General features: G+C 35.1%; 2 protein-coding genes across 2 annotated transcripts; both read left to right on the forward strand.

The window, feature by feature from the left end:
- Positions 1-1,518: 1,518 nt before the first annotated feature.
- LOC127806891 (xyloglucan endotransglucosylase protein 7-like) lies at positions 1,519-4,171 on the forward strand. Its single transcript, XM_052344461.1, has 3 exons — positions 1,519-1,927; positions 2,037-2,230; positions 3,503-4,171. Exons 1-3 carry the CDS (start codon positions 1,670-1,672, stop codon positions 3,951-3,953), a joined length of 903 nt encoding a protein of 300 aa, XP_052200421.1. The 5' UTR covers positions 1,519-1,669; the 3' UTR covers positions 3,954-4,171.
- A 5,004-nt stretch (positions 4,172-9,175) lies between these two features.
- On the forward strand, positions 9,176-11,738 carry LOC127806892 (xyloglucan endotransglucosylase/hydrolase protein 22-like). The gene is made up of 4 exons (XM_052344463.1): positions 9,176-9,225; positions 9,441-10,414; positions 10,732-10,925; positions 11,006-11,738. Exons 2-4 carry the CDS (start codon positions 10,082-10,084, stop codon positions 11,412-11,414), a joined length of 936 nt encoding a protein of 311 aa, XP_052200423.1. The 5' UTR covers positions 9,176-9,225; positions 9,441-10,081; the 3' UTR covers positions 11,415-11,738.
- Positions 11,739-12,459: the final 721 nt, after the last annotated feature.

The following is a 12,459-nucleotide window of genomic DNA, read 5'->3' on the forward strand; positions in this document are numbered from 1 at the left end:
CTCGTTATTACCTGTCAAAACTAAATTATGTTATTATGAATTTGCTAATTATTTAAATTTTACTTTTTTTATTTTTTAAAATATAAGATTATTAATTCTATTTCATGATAATTTTTTGTTTAAATTCATGTCTATTTATTTTGTTATTCTACTTGAATGAAAAAACCTCCCAACTCTGCAAGTTCATAAATTATTTTTTAATACTAGACAATAAATAATGAGATATCATTTAGATAAGGAGCGTTCCCAACTCTCAAAGTCTATGGATAATTTTTTAATATTAGATAATAAATAGTAATGCATTATTTAGATAATGAGGGCTCCAACTCCCTAAATTTATGGATTATTTTTCAATGTTAGACAATAAATAGTGAAGAATATATTAGTAACACAAAAAAAAAAAAAAAGAAGAAGCAAGAAGTAGTGTTATTTTAGGAAGATAATTTCATAAAACTATTATTTGAATGATAAAAATTTCATCTAGAGAATTTGGGCTGATCTAGGTATTAAAAAAAATGAAAAAGTAAATTGATAATTTTTTAATTTGTAAGATTTGATTATAAACTCTCCAAATCTTTTACTTATTCAAATCTTGTGTTTTCAGATTTTTTTTTTTTGTTTATATTATCAATTAAAAAAATTATTTTTAAAATTTGAATACAAAAATTTAATTAATAATTTTGTATCTCAAAAAAATAAAGAAAATAATTTTTAAATAATTTTTAATATTTATTTATATTATTAAAAAATCACCAAAATAACCCTGGTCGAAGATTACAGCAATTTTTAAATCGGCCTGCCTTGAACACGATAACCTCTATCACTTAATTATAACCATCACATACCGTCGTCCTGAACCATAAAATAAACAAATAATATGACAGCTTGTATTTGTGATTACAAACGCTTCAATAGGCATCACACATCCCCAGTCGATCCAAAAATAACCAATTAATTACATTGCCAGATAAGAAGCAAAAATAATTGGACAAAATACTACTCTGATAATCTTTTAAAGTAATACCAAAGGCACAGCGATCCAATCCTCAGTTGATACACCCATTCCCATGCCCACATATTTTGATTTGGGACTAGAAAACAAAATGATGGCTCCCTCACTGCTTAATTGACGGCGTGATTGGAGAATCTCGCGCCGCACGCAAAAATGAAACTGAAACCCCATCCCCCTCCCTCCTCCCTTTGCTGTTATTTACTTAATTATTAAATATTAAAATTTATTAAACCTTAACTGAGGAAATTTGATTTGAGTTTTGAAACCCAAAGTTAAATCTTAATCATTTTTAATTTTTAATACATAATATTTATTAAATATATCACTTAAATTTATTTAACCAAAAAAATCCACGAATTCCCCAATTATCCGACCCGACGACTGGGGTCTGAAACTTTTTCCAATTTTGAGGTCAAGCTTCCGTTTTTGTTACGCTCTGGGTATTGGCGTGTCTCAAAGGCAGGTCAATAACCGTGTCCGGGTCCAAATAAACTCTAAAAACCCAATATTCAATCCAATCGCTCCTGTTCACACCCAACTCAAAACCCCCCTTGGAATCCCTCCCTCGTTATCCGTGCCTCTCTCTCTCTAACCCATCTCCCCTTCTTCCACACCCCACCCCCCTGGTTGTTACCCACTTGCACGGACCAGCCATCCATGTCTTCTCCGCCATTGATGCTTCTCGCTTTGGCTCTCTTCTTCTCTTCAGCCGCCGCCAGCTTCCACGGAGATTTCGATGTAACGTGGGGCGATGGCCGCGCCAGAATTCTTGACAACGGCCAGAGCATCACCCTCTCGCTCGACCAAGCCTCCGGCTCCAGCATCCAGTCCAGGAACGAGTTTCTGTTCGGAAAGTTCGACGTTCAGCTCAAGCTCGTGCCCGGAAACTCCGCCGGAACTGTCACTTCGTTTTATGTACGTCGCCGGGCGGAAATCTCTTTCTTCTTTTGCATAAACATTCTATTCACGTCGCATTGTGTTGTATGCATATTATATTTGGTTTAATCGGGTGATTGTTGCGTAGTTATCGTCTCACGGGGCGTTGCATGACGAGATCGACTTCGAATTCCTGGGGAATTTGAGCGGCGACCCTTACGTTCTCCACACCAATGTTTTTACGCGAGGTGGAGGAGGAAGGGAGCAACAGTTCTACCTCTGGTTCGATCCGACGGCGGATTTTCACACCTATTCCGTCCTGTGGACGGCGAAGAGCATCGTGTAAGTCCCTCTTCTGGCCGCTAAATTTCCTTTTTTTTTTTTTTATGATTTATGTCTTTGTATTTTAGGTGCTTGCTTGTGATTTCCCCCCCCCCCCCCCCCCCCCCCCCCCCAACAATCCCTTTGATTAGATAAGGAATGCGTTTATCTTACAAAAATGTTTTAAAAAATAACCTATAATTATTCCGAATAAATTAAATCACACGATGTTTGTAAAAATGACTCAAACAGCATATATAGATTTGAAACTAATTGGCCTTTGTCAGCTTTTTTTTCTTTCTTTTTTTTCTGGGTTAGGTAAAATTTTATTACATTTTCATGTATGTCATTGCCTGCCAATTGGTTTGGTACCATAGATGAGCCGAATAAAAAATAGAAATGAGCAAAAGAATTGGTAATCTTTACCTAGAGAGAAGAGAGGAGTGGAGAGTACAATACAGGAAAGCCATGCCGTGCCCTTGGATGGTTATATGTTAGATAATTTCACAAATTCAAAATAAGATAGGAATAAAGTCATTTAAGAAACTCAATTTCGTATTTATTGCATTGGATTATGTTAACAAGTGGCCGATTGGCACTTCACCCCTTTTTATATAATTTTTTTCTTATTTCTTGTACGTGATTTACGCGATCCAATTCAATTAAAGGGATTCAAGATCACCTTATCTTGGCCATCTTTAATACCTGCTTGATTGGTGTCTGTAGGATATAAAATCATCCAAGCAATAGAACAGCTCCACACAACTCAAATCACAATTTGAGGGTTGCAAAATTGATGTCTAAGTCCAACCGCTAAATTTATACCGCCTGAAGTGAGTAATTATGGCAGCTTTTCAATATTATCATTTATATCACTGCCTACCAGTATTGGTACCATTCATTAGTTTAGCTGGTTCTTTACGTAAAGATGGTAGGAGGGTACAGGTTACTGAAGACGATATGAGTGTTCCAATACAGGAAAGCCATGTCCAGTCCAGCCCATCAATAATGATACAAAAGTTTAAAATTTTACATAAAAGTTTCCTTACATACCAGTAAAATAATGAATGACGTGGTTCAGTTTGAATGCTTGAGCCCAAATGGTGAGGAGAATGGACAAAAAGTTCGATCTAAACTAGTGTTCATGCAGAGGTAGAGTTGATTTTTCGTCTCATTTCTCGTCACCCATCATTTCATTTGTATCGCATTCTTTGTAAGAAAGAAAAAAAAAAAAAAAACAGAACATACTTCATGATGGATCGATGTATTCACATGGTTGTGTCGGATCGTCAGATTCTCCGTGGACGGAACAGCGATCCGAGAGTTCAGAAACCTGGAAGGAATTGGAGTTCCATATGCGAACAAGCAGGCGATGAGGGTATATGCAAGCATATGGAACGCAGAGTTCTGGGCCACAAGAGGCGGCCAAGTCAAGACCAACTGGACCCAAGCTCCCTTCACTGCTTCCTACAGGAGATTCCATGCCGACGCCTGCATCTGGTCTTCTGGCAAATCATCCTGCAGTTCTGATGACGACGATCTTGATGATGGTGATGATGATGATGATGATGATGATTGGCTTGCAAAAGAGTCGGATTTGATGATCCAGGAGAGCATCAGATGGGTACAGAAAAAGTACATGATATATAACTACTGCAGCGATGCAGAGAAGCATCCCGGAGGTGTTCCTGCAGAATGCGTTGCCAAAAACTCTATTAGGGAAGAAGATTTAGAAAGCATTTGATGGGGGGATTTGGTTTTGCCACAGATATGTTGATTAATTGCGTTCTTGTTGTCCCACTTCTGTAATTACTGTAACCGTCGATTGAATTGGATTGATTTTGTTGGGCATGCGTTGAATTTAATCTACCTGCATGTAATTACACAGCCAATCAATTGAATTCATCATTGTTAGCACCAAAAATACAATAGATATACTATTAATTTACGTTTTTAGTTTAATTAACGCCCTTATTAATCTAAAGGGTGACGTGTTTATTCTAAATGAATGCAATTTAAAATTTATTTAAGTCCAAAGCCCAAAATGCATAAGCGTGTCATCAATTTACTAAAAAATAAATGGTAATATAGAAAGTAGGGTTTATTCAAATTGCTAGTAGCATATCACGAGAGACGAGAATTCAATATAATAATCATCTACCGATTGAAAACGGAGAGAAAATCAAATTGCAACTACACATGTCACGAGAGCAGGATTCCTGTCAGGCTGTCACAAGTCAAATCCAAAATAAAGTAAGATCACAGGCTAAATACACATTTAGGGTTTCTAAATTATCTAAACTCGCAAAATTGGGGCAAATCACACTAAATATTTCTAAATTTTAGTGTAACTTTTAATTTAGTCATTAAATTTTAATTTTTTATAATATAATTACAAAGTTTAAAAAATTTTACAATATGATCACATATAAAATTTTTTAACTGATGTGATAAATAATAAAAATTATTATGTAATTACAACCAATCATATTATGTCACGTGTCAATATATAATAATATTATATTAAAATATTATTACATAATATTTTTATTATTTGTTACATCAATGCCATGTCACCCAATCTAGTTATAAAATGGCTGAAAAATCTTATATGTGATTACATTATAAAACTTTTAAATTTTTGTAATTACATTGAAAAGAATTAAAGTTTGGTGATCAAAATGAAAAACACACTAAAATTTAGTGATCTTTGGTGTAATTTATAAAACCCCCACCCCCCAAAGATCTCTCTCTCATTTTTTGTTTTAATCAAGGTAAAGTTGAAAAGGTTACTTAAACAGAACAGATATTTAGTATTTTTATTTTTAAAAATTATTATATTATTTATATTAAATAACATAAAATTTACATATAAAATCAAAAGAATGACGTGAGCTCCAACCCCCCCCCCCCCCCCCTCTCCACATTTATCCTCTGCATGCTCGCGTTAGATAACACAACGCAAATAATAAATCACACCCCTTTTGTCCTTAATTCAATTGGTTTCAACTTGTTTGCTATTTATTTTTATATATTTTTTAAAAATTTGACAATAATACGTAATATTGTCTTAATTTATCTCTTGTAATAAATTTTAGAATAAAAAAATATTCAGATACAATGAAGATCAAATTGATTAGACTAATTGTGTTGCTAAGAAATGATTTCCCCCCCCCCGCCCATAATTTTAGCTTCTATGATTGGGTTTAGGTGCCCCACGTTGCCGCAAGACCTATTGGGGTGGGAGATGGGGTTAAAATTATTAGGATTTTGGGTTGGGAACAGAACAACCGATTTAGCCTTTCCCTCACCACTACCTCATTCCCAACGCTATACACAACCTAGCCCTAATATTATAAAAGTAAACACTTTATTTTTTTTACGTTATGCTAATAAATGATTTTTTAAACATATATATATATATTTTATTAAAAAAAACACAACATTTTGTTCTTAACTTATAACATGAAAGTACCAATAAACCTAAAATTTTCATAATAAACCCTAAACTCTAAATCTTATAACAAGGAATTTACAATATACTAGTGCTTCTATTATTTTAAAAAATAAAAATAAAATTGCAATTGCGAAGCCCCATCTAGTGAACTTGGAAATAAAATCTTCTATCTTTTATTTGTATGAGAATAACACATACATACCATCTCTCTAGTGCAAAATGATCCTCTGCTTTTATTTCAAGAGTGATTGGGCCGGATGGGAATGAATGCTAATGGGCTTAGCCCACGCTGCCAACATCTTCGCCTATTCCATTCAAAATACATACAAATAAGCTCCTGAGTCCTGCCTGAGCACTCTAAACAAGGTTTCGTGTTCGATTGTATATCAAATTTAAACATAAAATAATTAATAAAATTTAGAAGTCCGTGAACAATCCCTAAGTTATTAATAATAATACAAGCAAGTTAGCATAGACTTACCTTTTTAGTCTCTCTCTCTATATATAAATAATTTTACACGCACCCACACACAAATACCTTAAGAATTAACTCAAGTGTTAAAGATTATGGTAACCTCTAGGTTGGGTCCAAAACTCTTTACATGCCGAGGCAATGTTGCTCATAAGATTGATTGATTGATTGATTTTGGGCGTGGTGTGTTGATATTAAAATATAATATTTTTAGTATAACTTTTTATGTTTATTAAAAAAGTTATTAAAATTATATTATTATTATGAGAAAAAGAAGGAAAGCATAGGCGCCACACGCGCAATTGGGTGGAAGAATCGACTCAGAGTAATTAAGTAGAGCATTAAATAAAACTTGTACCAGATTTAGCCAGACCATATACATATATATGTACGTGAGTGAAGTATAATTTGTCCCTTGGAGGACTAGAGATGGGAAATGGCCGGCCCGGCCCGGCCCGGCCCGCATCTCGCTTAGCCCACCAAATTGATGGGCTGGATCGAATTTAGCCCACAAGAGAAATGGGCCGGGCGGGCCAAGGAAATGGAAATTTGGGCTCAGCACGGCTCTGTGATACTTAATAAATGGGTCAAAGTGGGCTGGCCCGAGCCGAGCCATGGGCTTGCTAGGCAAGGCGGCCCGTGGGCTTGGCTATTTGGGCTGGTCTGTGAGTCATTTATTTTTAATTTTTTTATATATAATTTTTTAAATATATTTTTTTATTTTTTCCAAATGTGACTAATATTTTTTACAATATGTTTATTAATTTTTACTTATAATTTTGATGTTTGTAAAATTATGATGTTTACAGTAAATATTATATTTACAAAAATTACACTAAAATTATGTTTACAAACATAATAAACATTATGTTTACAAACATTACAATAAAATTATGTTTACAAGAAACATAATTTTTAATTATTATGTTTATAATTATTAAATATAAATATAATTTTTTAAATTTTTTTTATTTTTTGGTGGGACAGACTGGGCCATTTTAGCGGGCCGATTGATAGGCTGGCCCACGGGCTATTTTGGTGGGCCAGGCCGAGCCGTGGGCCACTTATTACTGGCTCGACACGACCCTCATTTTGCTAGGCAGGCCGACCCCGCCCGTTTGCTACAATAACGAGCCAAGCTAGACTATGAGGTGGGCCGGCCTATGGGCCACTTGACCCATTTTCCATCCCTTGGAGGACAAGAAGGTTCATTCACTCATGGGCCCACTAACACTAGCCATTACCCATACCCCAATTCACTTAACGCTGTCCCATGATCATGAAATTCTTTACTAAAATTATTGTATGACATTCATTCATAAAATTATTTACTAGTTGTAAGTCACAAACCTTTGGGAGTCATTGTCAACAATTTCACTAATGGCCCCCCGGCCCCAACTACTGAAACGACCAACACGTACGGTTCCAATAATTTATATTTGTACCCCAAAACTTCAACTTGTGTTCACGTGCATAACAAAATCTTAATGTTAATGTGCAGCACTTAAAATCTTTATTAAGAACTCATAATATAAAAAGGTTATAATACTTACAGCATAGGCTGTCTAGACAGCGGACTAGGGCCCATGCCCATTTCAAGTCATTTAAGAGCTATGCCTATTTTAATTTTTAGATTTTAAATTAATTAAAAATATAAAATTAATTAAAAACAATAAATTTAAAAATTGAAGAGACGTTTGAGGGCTATGCCCATTTCAAGCCATTGTAAATTTTTAATTAATCTCAATATCCCACATTCTTTTATTAATAATCAATCTCATTTTCGTGTACCTAACAATGGCATCTATTCTCTCACAACTATTTTAAGTATTTTTAATTAATCTCAATATCCCCATTGTATAATTATATCATAACTATTTTCATGCGCTAGTAGTGGCCACGATTCTATCGTTTTTCTCAGTTTCTCTCTTTTTCAATTTTTTATCCATCAATTATTACTGGCATCTGTCATCAATCTGCACAGGCGTAGATTTTCAATCTAACCAATTTCACAACTATGCATTCTTTTTAGCAATTTCATTTTCGTCCCCGTCATCTCGTTGTGTGACTTATTAGGTATATATATCTTTTATTTTTTTTATTAGCCCTTAAATTATTAATTAATTATATATATATTTCAATATTTGTGATCCTTCTCTTATTAGTGAATCTATACTAATACATTGACGATAGTGTCTATTGAAAAATATATATTGGAACAAATTAATTGTAATAGTTTAATTGTTAATTTTTTATCTTAAAATATTAAAAAGAATAAATTTAAAGTGAAATATTATGAATTTTAAATAATAAATTTGTTTATTCATATTAATTTTAATTTTAAATATAGTCAGGGTCTAATAGAAGCTGAGAACCCTTAAAATTTGAGGAGCGGCCCGCTTACATATTCACAAGATCCAAAGAGCTAAGATAACTATGCTTCATGATTATGCAGCACAAGGGAAAGATTAGATGAATACTATTTTATTATGAAAGGGGTGGGGTCCCAACCGTTTGTGAGTAAATCAAGTAATTGGGATTTGGTTATAAGACTATACTAAACATTGTTTAGGGTTTGATAGAGATGAAAAATAAGATTGAAATTTCAATTCTATGAAATTTTAATTTTTACCTTAATTCTTAAAAATTTTAATTTCTAGATTTCAAAAAAAAAATTCATTTTTTAAACTAAGATAGAATTCGAATTTCATGGAATTAAAAAATTATTTGATAGAATTTCTAAAAATTTAGATGGAAAATGAATTCTACCATCATTTTTCACTCCTATCAAACGCACCCTTAGATCATAATTATCGAAATCTCAATAAGAGTTTGGATATGTGACCAAAAAAAGAAAAAAAAAAACTAATTTAATTATCATCAATAGAAAACCAGTTTAGATAATCAAGCTTTATTTACCATTACCATTACCCTTGCGGACAAGTCTTGCCAAGGTAATAGGTATAGGATGAATGTCACGTGAAGAGGCTGTGGCATTAATTGATTAATCCAAAAAGCAGCCAGGCAAGCAAGCAAGCGGCACGGCAGCTCCAATTACCAAATACAAATAGCAAACAGCAAGCAATGGTATGGCCCGTCGTGGCCTGGCCTTCCCAAGAATTCAAATAATTCCTTCCATCTTAAAATAGAATCTACATTAACAACTGTAACATGTTATGTTCCCTCTAATATTTAATGCCCCTCGTGACTTGTGCCCATCATTCCTTTATTGTTCAATTAAATATTTTGGTTTTAATCGCGTAACTGAATATTCATATTCGATAAATTTATCTAACATGCAGGTGCAGTTAAGAAATAATGGACAACTAACCATGCAGTGCAAATCCAATCCCCCCATGATTCAGGTAAGGGACCATGTTTTTTGACTGGTTGAAGCTGAAAATCAGAATATATATATATATATATGGGATTTGATTTGAGGCCTAGCCTTGGACACATAAGCAAATTCCTCCGCTTAACATCCTTCTCAGATCCGCTAATAGTGACAGTTTCTCGCACTGTAATTCGTTTTTATTTTTGCAATCTGGCATTCATTATTCATTCTGGCCCGCTCCTAAGTGGTGCCCGGAAGCTGTTTGATTAAATTTCACATAAGAGGGGAGAGTGAAAGCAATGAAGTCATCTGAACTTGGCACGCCTTCCAAATACGTGACGATATGCGGATTCACTCTGCTATCCCGCGTCTGTCCTCTGTCAAAAACTTGTCAATTAAAGTGATGGGATTCTGCAACCAATTTCCAACTGTTAAAGCTAGCTGTACGACCCAGCAGCAGCAGGTGCTCTGGTGGCCCTCCGGAACCTGCACATATTGCCAAATTGCTTGATTCCTCACCTGGGTGGTGCAAAGATTTTGACACCCTTTTTAGCATTTCTGTTTCCTAGCCAACTGTTTCCAGCTTGATTTCATGGCCTTGATGGATATATGGGTCTGATTTTGTGTCCCCTGAAACACAAAGCTTGCTCATCCATGGCTTCTCATCCAAGTCATTCACCTGCTCTAGTGAAGCTGCTGGCATGGATTTTTGTATTGATTTCTTTAATGGCTGATTGTGAGGGCAACTTCCTTGAAGATTTCCACATAACATGGGGACCAGACCATGCTAAATTGCTTGACAATGGCAGGACTCTGGCGTTGTCTCTAGATCAAGCCTCAGGTTCGAGTTTCCAGTCCAAGAATGAGTATCTGTTTGGGAAGTTTGAGATGCAGATAAAGCTTGTCCCGGGAAACTCCGCCGGCACTGACACTTCATTTTATGTAAGTTTCTAGATCTAGTGAATGCTGTTTCTGGTTAAATTCTTGTTCAAAACAAAGACGAGTGGGCTGCTCAAAGATCCCAACAATAGCAAATGCGTGTCCCCAAATAGCTTTAGGATACAAAAAGAAGCCTAGATTGAATGCATTCTGCATAAGACGTGTCCAAACCTTTTGAGTTTTTGCCACTGACAGCAAAACTGTTTGGCAGCAACCAAACTTTAAAGATAGCTTAGAAGTATGAAACTGTTTTTTGTCTTTTGAACTGAAATAGAGCTTTTGATACCCTTTCTTAACAATTCTGAGATGTTGTGCTACAGTTATCATCACAGGGATCAGCTCATGATGAAATTGACTTTGAATTCTTGGGGAATTTGAGTGGGGATCCCTACATTCTACACACCAATGTGTACACTAAAGGAGGAGGTGGAAGAGAACAGCAATTCTATCTATGGTTTGATCCAACTGCAGATTTCCATACCTACTCAATCCTCTGGACCCCAAAGCGAATTCTGTAATTCCCCCCAACCTCAGAAACAATCTTGAACATGTTCCTGGCATTAGTACTCATCTCTGGTTTTCATTCCATTTCAGCTTGTCAGTGGATGGCACGGTCATTAGAGAATTCAAGAACCTGGAATCTATCAGCGTTCCATACCTGAGCAAGCAGCCGATGAGGCTATATGGCAGCATATGGAATGCTGATTTCTGGGCCACAAGAGGTGGCATTGTGAAAACAAACTGGAAACAAGCTCCATTCATTGCTTCCTACAGGAAATTCCGCGCTGAGGCCTGTCTTTGGTCTTCTGGGAAGTCTTTCTGCAGCTCAAATTCGTCTTCTTCTTCCTTGTTCAAGAGCAAGGATTGGCGCACAGAGGGGTTGGACACCAATTCTCAGGAACGGCTGAAATGGGTGCAGAAGAACTACATGATATACGACTATTGCGCCGACAGGAAGAAGTTTCCGAGGGGGATTCCAGCAGAATGCTTTGCCACCAAATAGGTGAAATACAACCAACTATTTGTTCTTTTTTTGTTATGATTATTAGGTCATTTATAGTGGTTCTTTTGTACTTATCACAATTCAATTCCTCTAATTCTTGTTGCCAATTTAGCTATTAGAAATATGAGTTGATTCAATTCTCCCCATGTAATATCTGTTACATTGTAACTTTTTGACATTAATAGATTAATTAAATTACTGGCTGGTTTCAGTCTAAACTCCTCCATTTACATTTCGTTCCGGTTGTGGATTGAAATTCTGGTCTCCATTGTTCTTCACTTACTTTTGAGAAATCATCCATGTAATTAAATCTTGTCCCTTTGGAGTTCTCTATTTGCACTCTGAAAATGGTATAACTTCTGCTTGAATGTTGTCAAAACTGAATTATTTTTAGGAAAATATTCAATTAGTAGATCAGAAATCCGTGCCAAATTAAATTAAACTCTCACACAATAACTATTAATTATCTGAAAGATCAACAACTTTGGCTCAGGGAAGATTGCTCAAATTGCTCAAATTTAAATAGAGGAGAATCAATTAAGAGATCAACGAAAAATAAAAATAAAGATTATAGAAGAATAGAAGTAATAGGCATCATATCCAAATGGAATACCTGGAATTGACTAGAGGGGTGAACCAAGAAAGAAAAATGTCTTCTAAAAGGCTGAGAATAGAAGTAAAAGAAAAAGGAACAGCAGAGGAAGAAAGAAAAAAGGTCCAATTAAGTAGTCAATGAACAAGAATACATCTGGTGCTAATTCTTCGTTTATTCTTGTTAAAATCAATATAAGAACATATTAGACATTTCACCTTGTAGGACTATTAATTCAGACCAAATATCATTATTTGCCATGTGACCTAAAGAAAACGCCAACGAAGAATTCTATATTTCACCGGGAGGTGGCTGTGCCAGGATAGGTCAAGATTGCAATTTCCCTCAATACACAACAATCTCCAAGGTTCAGTTAATACCTCTACTATCCTTTCCAATGATTCAGCATTCACATGATCTTTTCCCTCTATTTCAGCTTCTAACCGAAGGTCA

The sequence above is a fragment of the Diospyros lotus genome, chromosome 7, assembly GCF_014633365.1.
Source record: "Diospyros lotus cultivar Yz01 chromosome 7, ASM1463336v1, whole genome shotgun sequence".
NCBI classification, from domain to species: Eukaryota; Viridiplantae; Streptophyta; class Magnoliopsida; order Ericales; family Ebenaceae; genus Diospyros; species Diospyros lotus.

What these genes read in the sequence shown, in the direction of transcription:
- LOC127806892 (XM_052344463.1), top strand. Translation starts at nt 10,082, where the DNA reads ATGGGTCTGATTTTGTGTCCCCTGAAACACAAAGCTTGCTCATCCATG. An exon ending in GCACTGACACTTCATTTTAT is followed by an intron (nt 10,415 to 10,731) that starts GTAAGTTTCTAG and finishes GTTGTGCTACAG; the next exon opens with TTATCATCACAGGGATCAGC. An exon ending in TGGACCCCAAAGCGAATTCT is followed by an intron (nt 10,926 to 11,005) that starts GTAATTCCCCCC and finishes ATTCCATTTCAG; the next exon opens with CTTGTCAGTGGATGGCACGG.
- LOC127806891 (XM_052344461.1), top strand. Translation starts at nt 1,670, where the DNA reads ATGTCTTCTCCGCCATTGATGCTTCTCGCTTTGGCTCTCTTCTTCTCT. An exon ending in GAACTGTCACTTCGTTTTAT is followed by an intron (nt 1,928 to 2,036) that starts GTACGTCGCCGG and finishes ATTGTTGCGTAG; the next exon opens with TTATCGTCTCACGGGGCGTT. An exon ending in TGGACGGCGAAGAGCATCGT is followed by an intron (nt 2,231 to 3,502) that starts GTAAGTCCCTCT and finishes TCGGATCGTCAG; the next exon opens with ATTCTCCGTGGACGGAACAG.